This window comes from Athalia rosae, chromosome 8 (assembly GCF_917208135.1).
Source record: "Athalia rosae chromosome 8, iyAthRosa1.1, whole genome shotgun sequence".
Classification (NCBI taxonomy): domain Eukaryota; kingdom Metazoa; phylum Arthropoda; class Insecta; order Hymenoptera; family Athaliidae; genus Athalia; species Athalia rosae.
In genome coordinates, this window is record NC_064033.1 from 6,446,577 (window position 1) to 6,464,776 (window position 18,200).

At 37.7% G+C, this 18,200-nt stretch overlaps 1 protein-coding gene across 4 annotated transcripts in view; it reads right to left on the reverse strand.

Annotated features, from left to right (window-relative positions):
• Positions 1-18,200, reverse strand: part of LOC105691018 (decorin) — a 41,662-nt gene that overhangs the window by 5,298 nt on the left and 18,164 nt on the right. The window contains exons 2-3 of one of the 4 annotated variants that reach the window (XM_048659794.1): positions 2,985-3,084; positions 135-358 (exon numbers count right to left, since the gene is read on the reverse strand). In XM_048659794.1, the coding sequence (XP_048515751.1) occupies positions 135-356 (222 nt within the window). In that variant the 5' untranslated portion in view covers positions 357-358; positions 2,985-3,084. Of the gene's footprint in view, positions 1-134; positions 359-2,157; positions 2,296-2,984; positions 3,085-7,270; positions 7,538-18,200 lie in introns of those variants that run through there. The other 3 variants (XM_048659792.1, XM_048659791.1, XM_048659793.1) reach the window with 3 other exon arrangements.

The window sequence follows — 18,200 nt, forward strand, 5'->3', positions numbered from 1 at the left end:
CTCGACCGAGTCACAATTTCCGTCGTTCTCAAGTTCCGGAAAAAAAAAAAGAAGAAAATCGCGATCACGATAGCATTCCGCGGCCGGAAAACTATCAGAGCGGGGTTAAAGTGAACTCGGCTAATAATTTTTACCTGGATATTCGAGTTCAATTTTTGCGGTATCTTGTCGAGACCTCTGTTGGAGCAATCGACTTGTAGGAGTGAGTGCCATTTGGAGTATCCGCATTTTTTGGACGGCTGCTCTTGGTCCAGAACCAAATACGAACTCTGCGGCGATCCGTGAACGAGGACGTCGGGTACGATCGTCGCACATAGCATCAGAGAAAACGCTCCGTTGATCGTTAAGAATTTCATGGCTGAAAACAAACCAGAAAAACGACGCGAGGTTAGTTTTTTGTGTAATTCGATCGCCTGACGATCATCCACATTTAATCTGAACACGAAAAATTTATCGATCGGGTGAGAAAAACGACGTTGCGTCTCCCTCCCGTCATAATTATCTCTCGCAAATCGCTCCGAAATAACACTGTGTCTCCGCATTGGTCGATCTAATTACGACGGAAACGTGAGCCGATTAATCATAATTGCACGCCCGCAATTTATCGTCAGTTGTTTCCGGGTTTCAACTGCTCGTTGCGCATACCTCGTAGATCATATCGTTGTTGATCTCGGAAACGATTGCAAAGAGGAAGAAATCTCACGTCACTGGGTGAAAAGAAGTGAAGGATTCACCAAAACGATCGTACGTCTGCGTTTTTTGTATCCACGACCGGCCGATTTCGACAAAATTCGTACGGCGAGGGTTGCATGCGCTCACGTACAATTCGATTAGGTTATACAATACGTCTTTTTTAGTTTTATTAGTTTTTCTTTTTCACCGGAAAAAGTTTGCTTATGATTTTTTGGCAGCCAGCGATATGAATTGCCAAAATAATTTCTAACCCAAAGTTCAAATCATTTCCGTGATATATGTTGTGTACATGTCATTAATTTAATGAATGCATAAATTATAACCTATAAAGATCGTGTCTACAATTTTTATTTGTTTTTTTTTTTTTTACTTTCCACGAAATGAATAAGTAAATATCATTAATTCAGTATAGAGAGAAATCTAATAGATATTTTTTGTAGAAATAATTGAAATTTTCGAAGTATGGTTGAAATATTCAGCAACTGTGGTGTCGAACCGTTTTCGGTTTTTTGAATTTGATCATGAACTTGAACAGCGACTTGAGTTTGATCGGCGATTCGTAGTTTTCCAGTAAAACGACATTTTATTGTTAGATAAAAGAAAGAGTTTCTAAAAATTCCTTTACCACAATTACTAAATCGTTCGATAATCGCAATTTTTCGGTGATTTTTGGCCCGAATTAGTATTTTTGAGCCACAATAAAATCGGAATCAATCTTGAGAAAAGTAGGGAAGTTTTTAGAAAATCATTTCCAAATTTTGGAAAAGTGATAACCCGAGCCACTTCCTATGAAAAAAATATCATTTTCTGAAGTTTCAATCAAATGGAGAGCGACATACCATAACCATTCGCCATCTTTATGTGTACTCAAAACCGAATACTTCGACCCGAAAACCGAGGTAATAATTTTTCATTACACTCGAAAATTTTGCCCGTCGAGGAACACGGCGTCGCAAACGAATTTTCACTATCTAAAAATCGCTTCAAATTCGTAGTACATTATTGAGAAATTAGAAAAAGGGAATTGCGAGGGAAGGGGGTCAACTTCGCTGTGCACTTCACTTTCCTCCAAACCCAAGGTCATTCGATTTGAGAACTTCGTGCCCTCATTTGAGTCACACCCCCCCCCCGAGGAATTTAAACTTTTTTCACTCGCGGATCGGACCAATCGCAGCCGCGCCGTTTTTAGCGCCCGTGACGTGAGATTTTTGAACCGGCTCGGCCGTCAGGAATGAACAAATGCCTATCGAGTGGATCGAAAGTCGAGCAGAAATCCTGCATCTATTTTTCCCGACAATCACGGGCAGTCGCGCGACGCTGATCGTAGGCAAGGAAAAAAGGAGAGAAAAGGATCAAGAGATACCGAATTCCGAAGGAACATCTCACGGAAATCACAGGGCCTGACGGTAGGCCGAATCAAGCAATTATAATCTGACGTATATGAAAACGTGTATTTATACGTACACAAGTGTTGAGTCCGATCCTCGAGGCGGTGTAATCGGCGGACCGATTTAAACAACATGCGATTCACTACAAATACCGCGAGATTCTGACGTCAGAGCGGTTTATAGGTAAGCGTTAGTTGGAGTATGGAAATTTTCTCGCTACAACCGGCTGATTAATTGCTAGAGTATAAAAATAATGCTTATCGTAATAAACGATTTTCCGAGCATTTTTCTCTAAATTTGACAGTCCTACGATCTTCTGGGGATTATCATGAATGGGGAATCGTTAAAAAAGGAAGAAAAAACAAAACTAATACAAATCATTCATGAGCGCTATTCTTGAACTTCATTTTCAACGCGAATTTATAAAACTCTAAAAACTAAGAAAAAAATTATTCTAAAAAACATTTCATTATTGAAAAAATTTAGATGAAAAAAATATTGAAATAAATAAAATTAATATAAGAAACTCTGAACGTAATAAAATTATAAATAAACGAAAATAATTTAAACTAATTTTTAATGACCCAATAAAAGAAATTTCGAGCTAATTTGAAAAATATCCTCTGAGATTTTTCTTCATCCCGGTTTGATTATTATTGCAATTATTTTCGAATCGTTGAACGACGGTAAAAAAATCATCGTTATATTTCAGAAACGTATGAAAAGCTTGAGAAAAATTCGTCGCAAAAAAATTTCAGCCGATGAAGATTTTCGAAACGGGCTGAAAACAATTCAGGTAAAAATTGTTTCCAAGCTGGAATCAGAGGCGATATTTTTCATGGAGTCCAAAAGTTTTTTGAAATCCTTTTTTAGTTGACCGCATAAATTTTCTATCGACGTTACCTCTGCTCTCCGTTGTAACAGCGGTGTTCGAGTACAGCTGGTTCTAATTTCGTATATAAATGGGCAGCCGCCTGGTAAAGGAAGAGACGCGACGAGGTCCCTTAAAAGGAGAAACAAGCGTGATAATTATACATGTACGTGGCCATGAGAAGGAGAGCGCGTTCTAGGAAATTTTCTTGCCTCTCGTCTGACGTACACGTGACACAACCGATCCGGCTGCCATTTACCGCGAAACGGCACACAGGAATGAAAATTTTTCCTCATACAGATTTGCGTCATGTTTCAAACGAGATGATTTTCGAAATCATTACTGTGAAATCTCGTAGATTTTTTTTTTTTAATGTTTTAATGCGATTGGATGCAGTTGAAAAAAAAAAAAAAAAAAATTGAAAAACCACCATATTTGAAGTGACTCCGAAGGCGCTAATATTTGGAAACGAAAGAGAAAAGATGACGGATCTGTAGGTTTTTCAAAATTGTCACGGAATTTGAGAAGTAGTTTGTGGAAAAATTTTGGTTTCCGATGAAAAGTATTTATGATTTCTACATTCGAAAATTCGAAGCAACAAGCGTCTCGAAAAATGAGATTCAAATTAGTGGTAAACGCAGTGAACATCAACGACCCACGTGTGTACAGTTCGAGGTGCCGAAAAAAACGCACCACATGTACAGTGCGACTATAAACAAAAAATATTGGCAGTTTTATTTTCACCGAAAAAATTACTCCGCAGTTATATTTTTCTGGAAAAAATGTTTGATCCCCCTCGATCGTCCTGTTCGTAATTTTTTTAGAAATATTTCAACTTCATCATTTTTTGTTGTTGTTCTTTTTTTTTGAGAAAAAGAAATTTGCTTAAAAAAAAAAAAATTATCAATTGTCAGCAAAGATTTTTTGTACTCGCAATAAATTTTTCGACACTTTTGTACATATCGTACAAAAGTGAGGCAAAAATCAAATTTTTCTCATATCAGATTTCATTCGGTATATCCGTAATTCCGATGGTCTTCTGTTTCGTTTAAACTTGTGCGACTCACTACGCCCTTCTGGTCCTCGGTTACCGACGTTCAACATTTTCCTTACGTACAGAAAACACGTTGCTTGATGATGTTTGTTTTTTTTGATACATCGAATGGGTCGTTGGGATTCCCGGTGAGCTTTTTTCAGATTTTCTCGGTCTGTTGCCCGCTACTGAAAAAACCCTCGAGATATTATCAAATAAACAATCGTCGAATAAACTTCTTTTTTAGATTTTCAATGTCTTTTTTCTCTTCACGTTTCTCGAGGCTTATTTTAATACTCTGTAATGTTTTTTCTTTCTTCCCTGTTCCAAAAAGAAAAAAAAACCGATGCGTTTTTTGTTATTTCCAAAATTTTTCGCTCACACTTCAAGAACGTTTCGGCACGAAAATTCTTACGGGCTACCGGTTGAAAAATTTGAAGAAAAAGAAAAAAATAAAGAGAAATATTTGAGAGCCGAAATTTTGGTTGTAGTCAAATTTGGTGTTGCCTCCGCACCGAGTCTTTAATCAGTTGCATGGAGCTCGGAAGCTCGATGTACAAAAATAGGCGGATGTTGTGTGTAGTTTCCACGTTGTCTGCGTACGTACGTAAATCAAGGTCTGCGCAATGTTAGAAGCAATCTAGGTTACCTCTGGGCACTCGAAAAATGGGAAATCGACATTCCGCAAACACTTGTTGTTTTGCTCCCGCATACACGTTGGGGTAACGGGCCGTTTCTACGCGCGTCACGCGTCGTTCGGAAAATCGATCCTCCCGACGATAAACAAAAGTCGTAACAAATTGCAGGTGCAAAAATAGAAAATAGGCGAACATCCGTTATACATGTATACTCTCCGTGTAACTTGTCTTGTCCGAGCCCCCCGAAGAAATGATGAAAAAATGTAGCCGAAAATCGGAAAGATTTTCAAACAATCCAGATATAAGTTTCTCACCTGCGAATATACGGAACAGAATTTTTTTTGCGCGCGTTTTTTTTTTTTTTTTTTTTTTGCGACCGCGCGCTCTTCAATTTATTCAATCTATTGCGATACGCGGTATACATGTGGGTGTCGCTGCTTCCATTATACATTGTATACGAGTGTTTGAAAACAGAGAGAAAGAGATGGAGAGAAAGGAAGAAAGAGGAAGGAGACACAGCTGTCAACCGTTCGTTCCGCTAACCTTACGAAAAATTTAGCGTATAACGCGAAAAATCAATTTCTAATATTTCCAAGAAAATTTCGTTCGTTACTCATTGTCAGCTAGGATGCCAACACGTTACAAAGACTCGCTCATTTTTTTCAAATTATTTATTTTTTTTTTTAAATAATTTGTAGTCACCTTCATTCTCCAAAAGTGTCTTCATTTTGGACCTAAAATTGTGTATGTACAAAACTATGTACATATGTATACAGGGAGGACAACGTGAAATTGCGCACCCCATTTGCACATGCGCGATCGTCGGCATTTGTTTCGCAGAATGTCCAACAACACTCCGGTTTCAGATTTAGCTGTCAAATACAAGGACCTAACCTGAACTTCTCGATGAGTGTATTTCTGTCTACATTTAATTAATCTCTCATTCAATTGATCAATTTTATTCCATGCTATGCCACCCTACTACTTATCTGTGTCTGGTTTTGTGTCGCATTATTCACCTGCCACAACATATCTCAGTCACATTTAAATACCGCGATATCAGCTGTATTGGTGATCGACAATTTGACAGCTGACGCTGAAATCTGAAGGTGTTGGTACAGCAGCTGATAAATTCGACTGTCGTTTTGATTATTCAAATCCAAAATGATGATTTTTTGAAAAATGATTTTTTTTTTCTTTAATTCGTAAGAAATTAATTATTAAAAAAGTTGTACCAATTCAAACATGAATACCATGAAATCCGGTTGCGATAAAAAAAAAGTTGTTCCATAAATTGAATCAACAATTGTAAATGGGGCGGTTTTGTATTCATAAATTTGCGATAAGGAAAATAGAATTCCTAAAATAACTGTTAATAATAATATTTTCGAAAGCTTCTTTTTTATCGTTATTCATTAATCTGTGACGAGTAACCGTAATTGTTATTACCGATCGCCATTTTGCTGCCGTGAGGACGTAACCCTGAAAAGCGAACGTGGAAAATAATACCTCATTCCATATCGAAAGTGGTTTGAAAATAAATTTCAAAGGCTCAATTTGCGTTACAGTTGCGAATCCGATCGAAATAGGAATTGAAAATTCGCTTCAGATCTTTGTGCATTTTTTTGGGGGTTGAGCCCTTTTCGGCGTCTCGGTAAATTTTGAATTTCCAAAATTACCCTTGTATCTGAAAACACCGAATTTCAGAGACCGCGTATTTGTCAATTTCCATCAATTATCGATCGGCGATTCCCAATTTAACGAATTTTCGTCTGTCCAGCCCTTCCGATTCTCAGCTATAACGACGAGTCGCGTTATACATGTACAGACAACATAATTCCGGTAATAAAAATCCAAACTGTTTGAGTTCGAGTCTGTTGGAAAATGTGTGTGTTCCGTCGTCTTCTGATCCGTCTTCCGAAACTTCTGAGGCGGCGATAATCTTTGTGTGTAGAGGAAATAAACTCTGTACGTAAATATTTTCCCAACACGCGTGTCCCGCGGCCGAAACTTTCATCTTATCGACGCCCGTATCGCCGTACGTAATATAAATCACAAGTTACACGATACGACTATAATAGAGAAGCGTATTCGCGAGTTACGCCGCCTGCGATCCGGCAAGAACTTTTTCCAAAATGGAATAAAAATCGACATCGGCATCGCAGCCCTCTTTATATTCCGCCAAATTTTTTCTCCACATATATCCCAAGTTACGTTTCACCGCGGATAATATGATCGTTCCACGGAGACGTCGAGTTAGGTTAGGTTGGCTGCGTTGCGTATACCTAGGACGCGTACAAAGGAGGGTTTTATTGGAAGTGTAAACGTCGAGTGAAAAACGATGATCGTTCAGCGCTTTGCTTGTTTCTATATTGACTAGCCGCTGACTTAATTCTCGTGGGCGGCGGCCGGCCGTTACCCCACTGTATACCGCAATTCCTAAATATTATCATTTTGTAGAACATCCAGAGTCCAGTGACTCACGCGTCCGAGGCGTTTTCAAACGCACGTAATTCGTAAACCAGATACACCGAATCACCGCGCGAACGGGATATTTGCCATCGCGTACTCAAAAATCCGTACGAGTCAATCGAATTTTCCCCATCGATTTTTCGAACATAACCTTTACGTTCATTTTCCGCTCTACCTCTCATCGAAGCGTGCAATCTACGCCCTCGGCGTTCCAAGTCCTCGATATTTTACAATTTTTTAATCAAACACCGCGATGGAAGTAGCTCTTCGGTTTCAGAAGTCCGAGTTACTGCAGCTGCATCGGAAATCGTTGAAAAACATTTTCATTACGAGTCACTTAATCTCACGAAAGATATGATATGTAATTAGACGTTATCTCTCGTTCGATAAGTTCAATTTTCTGCTGTAAATTCCTCGTCTTTATCTTATAAAAATGTGTTTTTTTTGTTTTTTTGTTTTTTTTTTTTTTTTGTTTCTTTTCGTGGTACCGCCGATTTACACGTTGGCCATGTGTCATTTTCCGTATCAATTTCGGTTATCGGAAGAAATTAAGGGGGCTAGAAAAATTCGTGGAAACGCTTTGTATGAATAACGACGATTATTTTGAAGCGGACAAAAACGCGATATATACCTGTACGGAATACACGCACTCGTCTGACCGTAATTAACGCTTGGAATCGACGGAAAAACGAACAGAAAAAAATAAATAAATAAATAAATAAATAAGAGAATGAAAATAACCTAAAAAGATAGCGTTATCCAGAGTGAATATTCTACCGTTCAGCCTGCTGCCGAAGAACAGCGGCATTTAATCTGCGAATTGTTTCGTGTACTTTGCCCGTAAACGTTAAGAGTATTACCGACCATCTTTCATTCAATTTATGCAGATACCGAGGCACGTCACGCGGTCTATTTTAATACGCAGGTATGTATTTATCGTTCGCACTCATATGTACATCGAATCACAGCAGCGTGCTACGTTAAAGTTTTAAGACGGATTGAATTTATATTTTTTATTTAAAAACTTCTTCCCATCGATCGAGCGATGTATGTTTCATTTATTTATCGAATATCGCCCAAGTATTGTAAGTTTCGCTAAATTCGAGTTTAACTTCGTTCGATTGTTACGAAGGCAGAAACCAAACGACTGATTTCTGTCATTCGTTCGAATCGAATAAACACGTGGGACGGATGAGTCCGCAACGAGCAGATCGTTGAGTTTGTTTTTTTTTATCGAATTCCAAAACACACCGCAATCTCTATACATACTATAACAAGAACTTATACACAAGATTTTATTTATTTTTTTATTTACTAAGAAATACTTTCGACTTAATCGCTTTTAAGTTTATCGCTCGGAAAATTTCAAGCCTTGTACTGTTACTTACTTTTTATTTTTATTTTCTTTCGTCAATTTTCTTCTACCGAATTTTTTTTTGCCAATTATCGTTATTATTATTATTAATGAAAATCGATTATAAAGTATTCGCACACCAAAAGGCAGAAAAATTTATCTGTATATAATGCGAGCAAAATTTACCTGGATGTGTATAACAAAATTTTCTTCCATCTTGTAATTTTTTTTTTTTTTCCAAACTTTAGGTAAATCGATAGATACTCCTTTTTATCGTCGATAAAAAATCGATAATGGCGACGACGATGGTGGATAATAAATGTGGATAATAATAATAATAATAATTGTAGAATAGTTCTCCGTTAATTCTCCTTCATTTTCAATACAACGTTTTTCCTTTCAACAAAAATCAATCTAAGGTATATTTATTCATAACCTTGACAATAATCAAAAGTATAACAATAAGAATAACCATAATAATAACAATAACAATAATGATGATGATTCTATGATTTCATGGGGTTCTCTACAAAGTATCTCTGCAGTAACAGAATTATTCTACGGTAATTTTCGAGGCAATTTTTTTTTTTTTTTTAAATTGTGGGAAAAACAAGATTCGATTCGGCTTGGTAGGATCCATGTGGAATTGAGGGAAGTAGCGGACAGGTCGCTTGTGACGTGGAATAAAAGACGAAGGAGACATTGCAACGGCGTTCCACGGCACGCATCTCACGAGCGTATTTTTATTTATATAGAGCTAAAAAAGAGAAGAAAAGTCAAAAAGTAAATAGAAAAAAAAAGGAGATTCAGTCAACGAACCTCTTTCGTAACATTGCGTGTGTGTGTGTGCGCGCGTGTGCGTTTTGTGTGTCTGTATAGGTATGTATATATTTATAGGTGGAAAAGCCGCGGAAAAGTGAAACGCAAACTATAACCTGTGTTATAAATTATTGTTGCGGAGGTTTTTGTGGGTTGGCGCGAACACGTCGTACCAGTTGTATTTGTTAATTGATTTCGGAAAACGGTTGTTGCGGTTCTGTTTCGCGGTTTGGTGAAAATAAAACTCGTCAAAATCTAGTTTCCTAACCACATTTCGAGTCGCGCGTATTAATTGTTGTATGGATACGAAACAAATGCCATGCGGACGAAAAGGTTCACCCCGATCTGCGTGTTTAATTATGGGCCGTTTCAAGCGGACTCGACTGTAACGTCGAACCTCATATTTCTCGATCAAGTCTCACAAAAAAGTCAAGTCACAAAAAATCGCCCAGTTCCAATTTTTATTCCGGTACCTTTTTTTTGACACGTATTTTTAAATTTTCCACGCGACTGATCAAAGTTTTTTTCGATACTTTTTCCGACAAAAAAAGAGGACGATGAAATGATTAGACAGAGAATTCCTTGATCACTTTCTCTCGAACTTTAGAAAATTTCAATATTTGTTGCGGAGTTTTTCAAAACAATTTCAGATTCGGAAGAGAAGAAAAAATTGTTGAAAAAATAGTTTGAAGTTATATCTTAAGTTTGTCATTAGATTTTTCTAAAGTTGAATTAATAAACGAAGCGAAAGACAACAAATGACGAACGTGTTTGTCGAATGCTGTTGTTGCGTGAATTTTTTGAGACGATAAGAAAACTTATCGGTCGATTCATAAAATGAATAAATTTCTTGAACGCGTTTAAAGTCAATTAGAAAATCGGAAATATTCATGTAAATAAACATGTACGCGAATATATCCGACGAATTCCGAAAAAATAAATCGAAAACCATTCGAAAATATTAATTCTAACGCCGGAATTGATTATTCAGAAAATTAGAATCTGATTCTTTTCTTCGAATCCACAAGGCTACTCCGTCGGTAATTTTTTAAATAATTCGTCGAAGAATCGAACAATTTGTAAAATGGATATCCGCTCTTTGACTGTCAATTATACCACCTCGATAATTTGTCCAATTTTGTATTCAATGGAATTTTCGCCTCGAAATTCGGCGTAATGTTATTCAACAGAATTCATGTATAATATCCAGGCAAACAAAGAAGCGCCCGCGACAAAGAGTTCCGTATACCGTTTTCTCGCTTTTTTCAAATCCCGTAGCTTTTTTTTTTTCTTTTTTTTTTCTTTTACAAAAATTCTGTTCAATTAGGAATGAAAGGAACCGGACTCTCCGGTATTTGTTCGTGAGGTATTCAAATTTAGAATTATCATCGGTTTCGAATCACTTTATCAATTATCACTTCTGACGTTCGCCAATTAGAGAAATCTTTATATTATTTGAGGAAGAAAAACAAGGAAATTGAAAATAGAAACGAATAAAAGAATTTCGCCTGAATAACAATCCTAATTGGCGTGGTACGCGCTAATTGCTGAACCTTCGTTCTCAAATGTTGAAAACTTGCGGAGTCCACTTCGTTTATGTTAGGTATGGTCAGGTGGTACCTACCCGAAAATGAGTCGAAATGCGAAGTGCAAAATATCGGCTCACCTCTGAACGAATTTGAAACTTTTTTAGACTTATTCGCGGGATTGCAAGATAAGCAGAGAAAATTGAATCATGAACATTAGGTTATGTTGACTCTCGTTTTCCACGGATACACCTCTCTAGCAAAACGCTCAACAGATCGTTTCGGAAAATTGTAACTTTTGTGATTCGGGAATCAAGCAGCGTGGCAATCAAGGTCGTCAGTTTGGACGGAGAAGAGATCACGCATCCTTTTGGCAGTAAGTCTTTTTAGGATCACAGAATTCGCGGTCCGTTTCCACGCGTTATTCAGAACCAGATCGATCTGACCTATTGTCGATTTCGAAAAATAAACAAATTTTCACGCTTCCGCTCAAATGTCATTCGAATAATGTATTAGTCCATGGGGCTGAGTTAATCTGATTCATCGTAATTTAAACGATCGACAAATGCGACGTACGGCACGTTTCAGACTTTTGGCAAACAAAAAAAATAAAAAATAAAATAAAATAAAATACGTTTCAGATTTCGAGCGCAAAGAACGCGTTTCAAAATCCCCGGTAAAAGGGAGCACGTTCCAGACTTAAAATGAAGGAAAGCAGATCCCTAACCGATTGGAAAACTCTGACCTTCAGGTCCGATCGGCCCGAAAATCAGCTAAACGGTAGCAGATAGTTCAACGAATCGAAATCACGCACGGGCTGATTGGACGATTCATCTGATCCAATTAAAAAACTCGTTCTAATTAATTGTAAGTCACGAATACTCGACTCGACGCGGAAGTCGGTGATTTGGATTACCATGTCGTCCGGATCAGTACCAACTACTTACCACGCCGAATTCTGACAGGGACTGCCGACCTTGTTCGAGTCGGTTCAAATTTTGCTCTTCTTCGCTCCCTGAACGAAAAGTCCCCTTTTTCAACGAAACCTAATTTTCAATTCAAATGTAGAGACTCGTAATAACATGATCACTCTACAGGCAACAATGTAACGCACAGACCTTCATTTCCGATCGCTGACGAAACAATTGACTCTTTTTTTTTTTGTAAAAGGAATTCATGACTTTGAATCGAATATTTTAAGATTTTCATCGAGTCTGTACTCAAGGGCCTATAAGTTGGTAAAGAAAAATCGCGGGGGGTAAACAGCGTTTGGACGTAGGCGACGATTTTGTCAACGCATCTAGAAACGGATTGAAAGTGAGGTTAGGAAATTAGAAACGAAGTAGTCTTTTCGAATAGGTTTTTTTTTTTTTTTTTTTATTTATTTATAAACTTTTCAAGCTCAGCACCGACGTTACCCTTCTAAATTCCATCGAATCGCCGCTGAATTTTTTAGAATGAAAATGAAACGAGGGCGCAGCGCGATGGATCGGCGCATCTAGAAACGGGTTGAAAGTGAGGTTAGAAAATTAGAAACGAAGTAGTCTTCTCGAATAGGTTTTTTTTTTTTTTATTTATTTATAAACTTTTCAAGCTCAGCACCGACGTTACCCTTCTAAATTCCATCGAATCGCCGCTGAATTTTTTAGAATGAAAATGAAACGAGGGCGCAGCGCGATATGGGAACGACCGTGCGAAAATTGGGGGTTAAATCGGCGAAGGCCGAGAGCCGCAGGAGCGAGAATCGATCGCTGATACATTGTATGAGAAGAGACAGACGACGATCGCGCCGAGCTTCACCCGTAGGAGACTATGACTTCGGCCGTTATTATGGTTTTTATATCAATGCGAGAATATCCCATAGGAGCGCATTTGTATTCTTACGTACGTACATACATCAGACACTCCGGGCGACGCACACGCCGCACGCGTGCACCACCTCCTCGGAATCAGCAGCACCGGCAGCCACGATCATCTCTTCTCATGTGCTTCGTTTTGTGGATATTTTAACTTCTGACGTGGCCTACTAGCCAAGTGCTGGTATTTTCGGGACTCTCTCGCCACTCGAAATTACTTCAGATTTCTTCGATATATAGTATAGATATGTATACGTATAAGTGGTCGGACGGATGTGCCTTAGGACAACGGATCGAAAAAACTAAAGACTGTCGGCGACCCCCGAAAATCGAAGATTTTTTTTTGAATTTTTCTAAGGGGCGCGCGGAACGCTCAAAAAACCATTTTTTGTGGCATAAAATTCACTGTATATCGCTCGTAAACGGAAAAAAATGGTTACAAAAATTCTGAATTTTTTGTACAAAGTGCCCAGATGTGTACTCTTCCGAACCCACATCCGATCAATATTATAACGAGTGGTTCGTACCTTCGAAATTTTTTTTCGAAAATCAAGATTTTCATGATTTTTCAATCAATGCGCGTTAATATTGGTGTTTTTTATTCTTATACATTTTTGTATATCTTCCAATTTTTTTTTTTTTTCTTTGATATACCGACCGATGCCGAGATTCAGCAGGAAAACAAGATGGACGACGTACAAAAATGTTTTAGATCAAAAAACACCAATGTTGACGCGCATTGATTGAAGAATCATGAAAATCTCGATTTTCGAAAAATTTTCTGGAAGATACGAACCACTCGTTAATATTGATCGGACGTGGGTTCGAAAAAGTACACATCTGGGCACCTCTTATAAGAAATTCAGAATTTTTGGAACCATCTTTTTCCATTTATGAGCGTTACAGTGAATTTTAAGCCATAAAAAAGGGCGTTTTTTAGCGTCCCACGCGCCTCGTAGAAAAATTAAAAAATTCGAATCCATCGGCGGTATCTTCGATTTTCGGGGGGTCGCCGACAATGTTCAGTTCTTTCGATCCGCCCTAACGTGGATTCGGAATTGCCGTTAGAAACTTCGGTGCAAGAAAAAAAAAAAGAAGAAAAACGAAGGAACCGTAACGCGGAAATTTCTCACTTCATTGTTTGACAATGAAATCAGAGAAATTTTGAAGTCGGATGAAAAGAAGTGCCGAATCGCGCCACGGCCCATACGTTAAAGGGGATCAAAACATCGCGCGAAGAACGAGATAAAATGACATATTTCCAAGATAAGATTACCGGTAACCAATTAATCGGTATCACGGATGTCGCTTCTTTTATCTAATTTGAATTCGATATACAATAGATCGAAGCGGACGTGAACCAAAAAACCCGATCGAGGAATTCAGATATTTCAACGGTAGGTATTTTAGGTTAGTTTACGAAGCGATGAAAGTTCATCGACCTTTTCGAAACATTTTTTATTCTTTATTCCTCCCACTATTGTAACATAATTCGAAATTTAAAAGTCGGTAGTAACGGAAATTCCAAAATTTGAGTAATTCACTTTTTCCAGTTTTCACCGGTTTTCGCTTGAACATTTAGCGCGCAACGGTGTCTGCGTGAAATCGAATCCACGTAAAGGGACTCTGCGGTGCTTCAGGTATACACGGACGTTTTTAGACCATGCGATTATTACGAAACTATAAAGTTATACTTCGATGTTCCAGTTTCCTGCCGCTGCACGCACCGTCTCTTATTTCAAATTCCAGGGTGTCGTTACTACACACCCAACCCGGTTGGTCAGCGAGTAAACTAATCGAGTAGCGCTCCGTAGTTAGACAATAATATTGACGACGCGATCTTCAAATGTTCAAATGCGCATCGAAAACGGGCGCAGATTATTCGCATAATCGGGAAAACGAGGGACTTCACATTTCGAACGTGATTCGTAATTATAATCAGTTTTATTCGCGGAAAGGTTCGACAGAACTAGAGAAACGAAGTTATTTATTAAAATTTTTCCAACACGGCTTCGACGTGGGCCTTTCATTTTTTCGTCGCACCCCGTATAACGTGATTTTTCGAGGAATCCTGATGACATCGTTTCCGATGTACGTACAATGCTCCGTAAACTATATGCGCGTGTCACGAGCGTGTTTGAAATCGCGATAATCACAAATTGAGATTTCTCCGAAGTAAATGGAGGCGAGTTTTGAACGGACTTGTAACCCGAGGCGGACTCGCGATCCCTAATTGTTGTCTTTATCGTTATCGAAGCACCGAGCATTCGGACTCGAGTGTCCAAACAAACGTGTATGTATCGCCGAACTTATCTTTATATTTTGACTGGCTTTTCACGCGTTAGCTACCGATTTCAGCGGCCATCTTGCGAGTCCCCGGGTTTCGAGTTGCTTCAATGTTTCGATCCGCACAATGACGTGCGGGTGGAAGAAAATCGTCCATTTTAACGTATTGTAACGTCGATGTCGAGACTTCGCGTTTATACGTATGGGATATTCCATACCAAATCGACAACTTTTCAACCCGATCCCTTCAGATTTTGCTGACACTTTTCCATCCTTTTCCATCCTTTTCCATCCTTTGAAAAACATTTTTGAGAATTTTTTCAAATTTTTTTGTTCAACCTCAAAAAAGTTAAGAATTTAAATCAAAAATGGCTTCTATATTTTCAAATAGCCACAACTTTTTTAGAAATTGACTTGTGGGTACCTTTTTTTTTTAAATTTTGTTTTTGAATTAACTTTTCGAAAAAATACACGAAAAAAATTTAACATGATCAATTATATAAAATAATCGTTTTTTTTTTTTTTTTTAGTAAAATCGTCATTTTTTCGAAGTTCGCCATTTTTTTTTCCTTAAAAAAAAACTTCAAATAATTTGACAACTATCCCCGCTAATACCGGAGTGGGCCGATTTTTTTAAATATTTTTTATTATTTATTTGAAAAAAAAAAAAATGTCATATTTTCAAAAATGGAAAAAAAAAGGTTTCCGTAAACTTTATTTCTATCATAAAATAAATATAATTTAACGATTTTATGATATAATTTTCAATTTATAGATTTAATTTACGAATATAATCACCAAGATTAAAATTTTTTCCATTTTTGAAAATTTGACAATTTTTTTTTAATAAATGAAAAAAATATAAATAAAATCGGCCCACTCCGGTATTAGCGGGGATAGTTGTCAAATTATTTGGTTTTTTTTTAAGGAAAAAAAAACATGGCGAACTTCGAAAAGATGACCATTTTACTAAAAAAAAAACGATTATTTTATATAATTTTATAAAACAGAGATTTTATATTCTCAAAAATGTTTTTCAGAGGGTAGAAAAGGATGGAAAAGTGTCAGCAAAATCTAAAGGGGTCGGGTTCAGAAGTGGTCGATTTGGTATGGAATACCCCATATGTATATCAATTTTTTTTTCTTTTTTTTTTTTTTGCAATTCTTCGAAAGTACGAACCAATTTTGCGAAATATATATCTATGGGCGGTTTTACGTGTCACTGCAACGTTCAACTCACGTGACTTCAACTTTCCAGATAGATATGAAGGTTTATACGGGTCTTTCGTAAGCGATCATCTGGATCTACCTACTGAATGCTTTTACATAATCATTAGCGAAAAACAAAAAAAAAAAAGAAAAAACTGCAAAGGTTTAACCTTGTCAATTTAGGATGTTGCGGTATCGGATACGCGCGATAACGTTAACCGGCTGCAGAAACGGCGGTGGAATTCTGGGCCATTTTTCAAGGAAAAATTTTGCTGAAAATCATCTCAACGACTCCAAAGTTGTCCGAAGTTTATTACAAAAAACGAAAAATTACAAAATACGGTCAAAATGATTTGATGATAATTTTGGCTACGAGTACTTCGATCTCCAATGAGTGTCAATTATTGTAGGTTAGGTTGTCGTCGGATCATCGACTTCGTTCGGTTTCAGTGTTCGGCCCATTATTTTCACTCGCTTGTCGATCACACGGTCAAGGTCGGTAAGTCTTTAAAAATTATCAGCACGCGATCGGTGGTGAAATGAATTTATTCACATATCGGCGCGATCGTCGAGAATTTTACGTTATCGAAAAAGTAACGTGTGTTCGCAGATTCACGGCCGACTGTTCGTTTTTTTTCTCTTCTCTCTCGTGTTTTCCTTTGCAGTTTTTTTGCTTATTTTTTTCAAAAATTTCCAATTTACAACGGAGATGTGGAGTCTGACGATAACATGGTTTGCTCAAAGAAGGAAATGAGCGGATCCGATCCCACGTGACTATAATGGCGATAGTAGACTGCCCACCACATCCTATGGGGCTCTCGCGCAGCTGGGTGATTTTGACCTTGAGTTGGATCAAGGTGAATTGGAGGAAGAAGAATTATTCCGAATGAATCTTTACAGATTGTGAGAGCCGGAGAATCGTAGGGCTAAGCGAAAATACGGAATTTTTTCGACGACTCAAAATACGGATATAGACCGATCGATAGGAGCTTTTTTCATGCAATGAAATTGTACAAAAAAACGACTTGCGCCACCTTTTTGAAGTATTGTTATATTTGCCGGGCTATGCCCTTTGATTTATATCCGCCTCCTAAACCCAGCCCCACATTATATTCAGTTGTTTGACACAGTTTTGTTCGTGATACGAGAGTCTTTTTGTAAACGGCGATGTTCACCAGTCTTTTAACCCTTTCGGTACGAGCGCCGGATATATCCGGCATCCATATGATGACCTGTGTGGACGAGAGCCGGATATATCCGGCATCCATCCGATAACCTGTGTGGACGAGTGCCGGATATATCCGGCATCCATCCGATGACTTGTGTGGCCGAGTGCCGGATATATCCGGCATCTATGATATGTGACAATCCGTGTGAAAAAACAAACAAGTGACATCTATATACAGTCTATACAATTATATTTTATTTTACCGACGTATGAGATATGAATCTTATTCAAAATATATTTCGCGCTCACGCATAAAACCTTGAATTGTTACATTTTTTAACAATTGCTCTGTGTTTTTATCTGTGTTAATTGAGTATCAGCGGTGCGACAGTTCTATCCTAATACAGATCATTTTAACAAATAGTCTTTTGTTACAAGAATTCTGGAAAAACAGCTACAGGTATAATTGTCGTTTGATTTCAACTATTTTATTAAAAAATTTAGAGGTTACCCTTTTGTTCGAAACTTGTATAGATTTTACTTATAATTAATAGAATTTTATATAAATAATTTTTAATATTGAAGCAACAACCAACACTTGTTGGAAAAAACATTGTTTTATTAAGCACAGTTCTTATTTAACCCTTAGGAAAATGTTAGAGGGTAGACTGACAGTGTGTTATACGATTCCTTTCGGCCGAATCAAGACAGTTTGTTATAAGCACATTTTCGGCGCGGCACCTCGTTCAGCGGGGGTATCATGACGGACAGAGCGCCCGTACCGAAAGGGTTAAGCCTGACTTCTGACTGACCACAGCATATTTTCAAATACAAATATTATTCCCTTGGATTTACTGACCTTACATTCATTTAGTGGAGTTATCGCT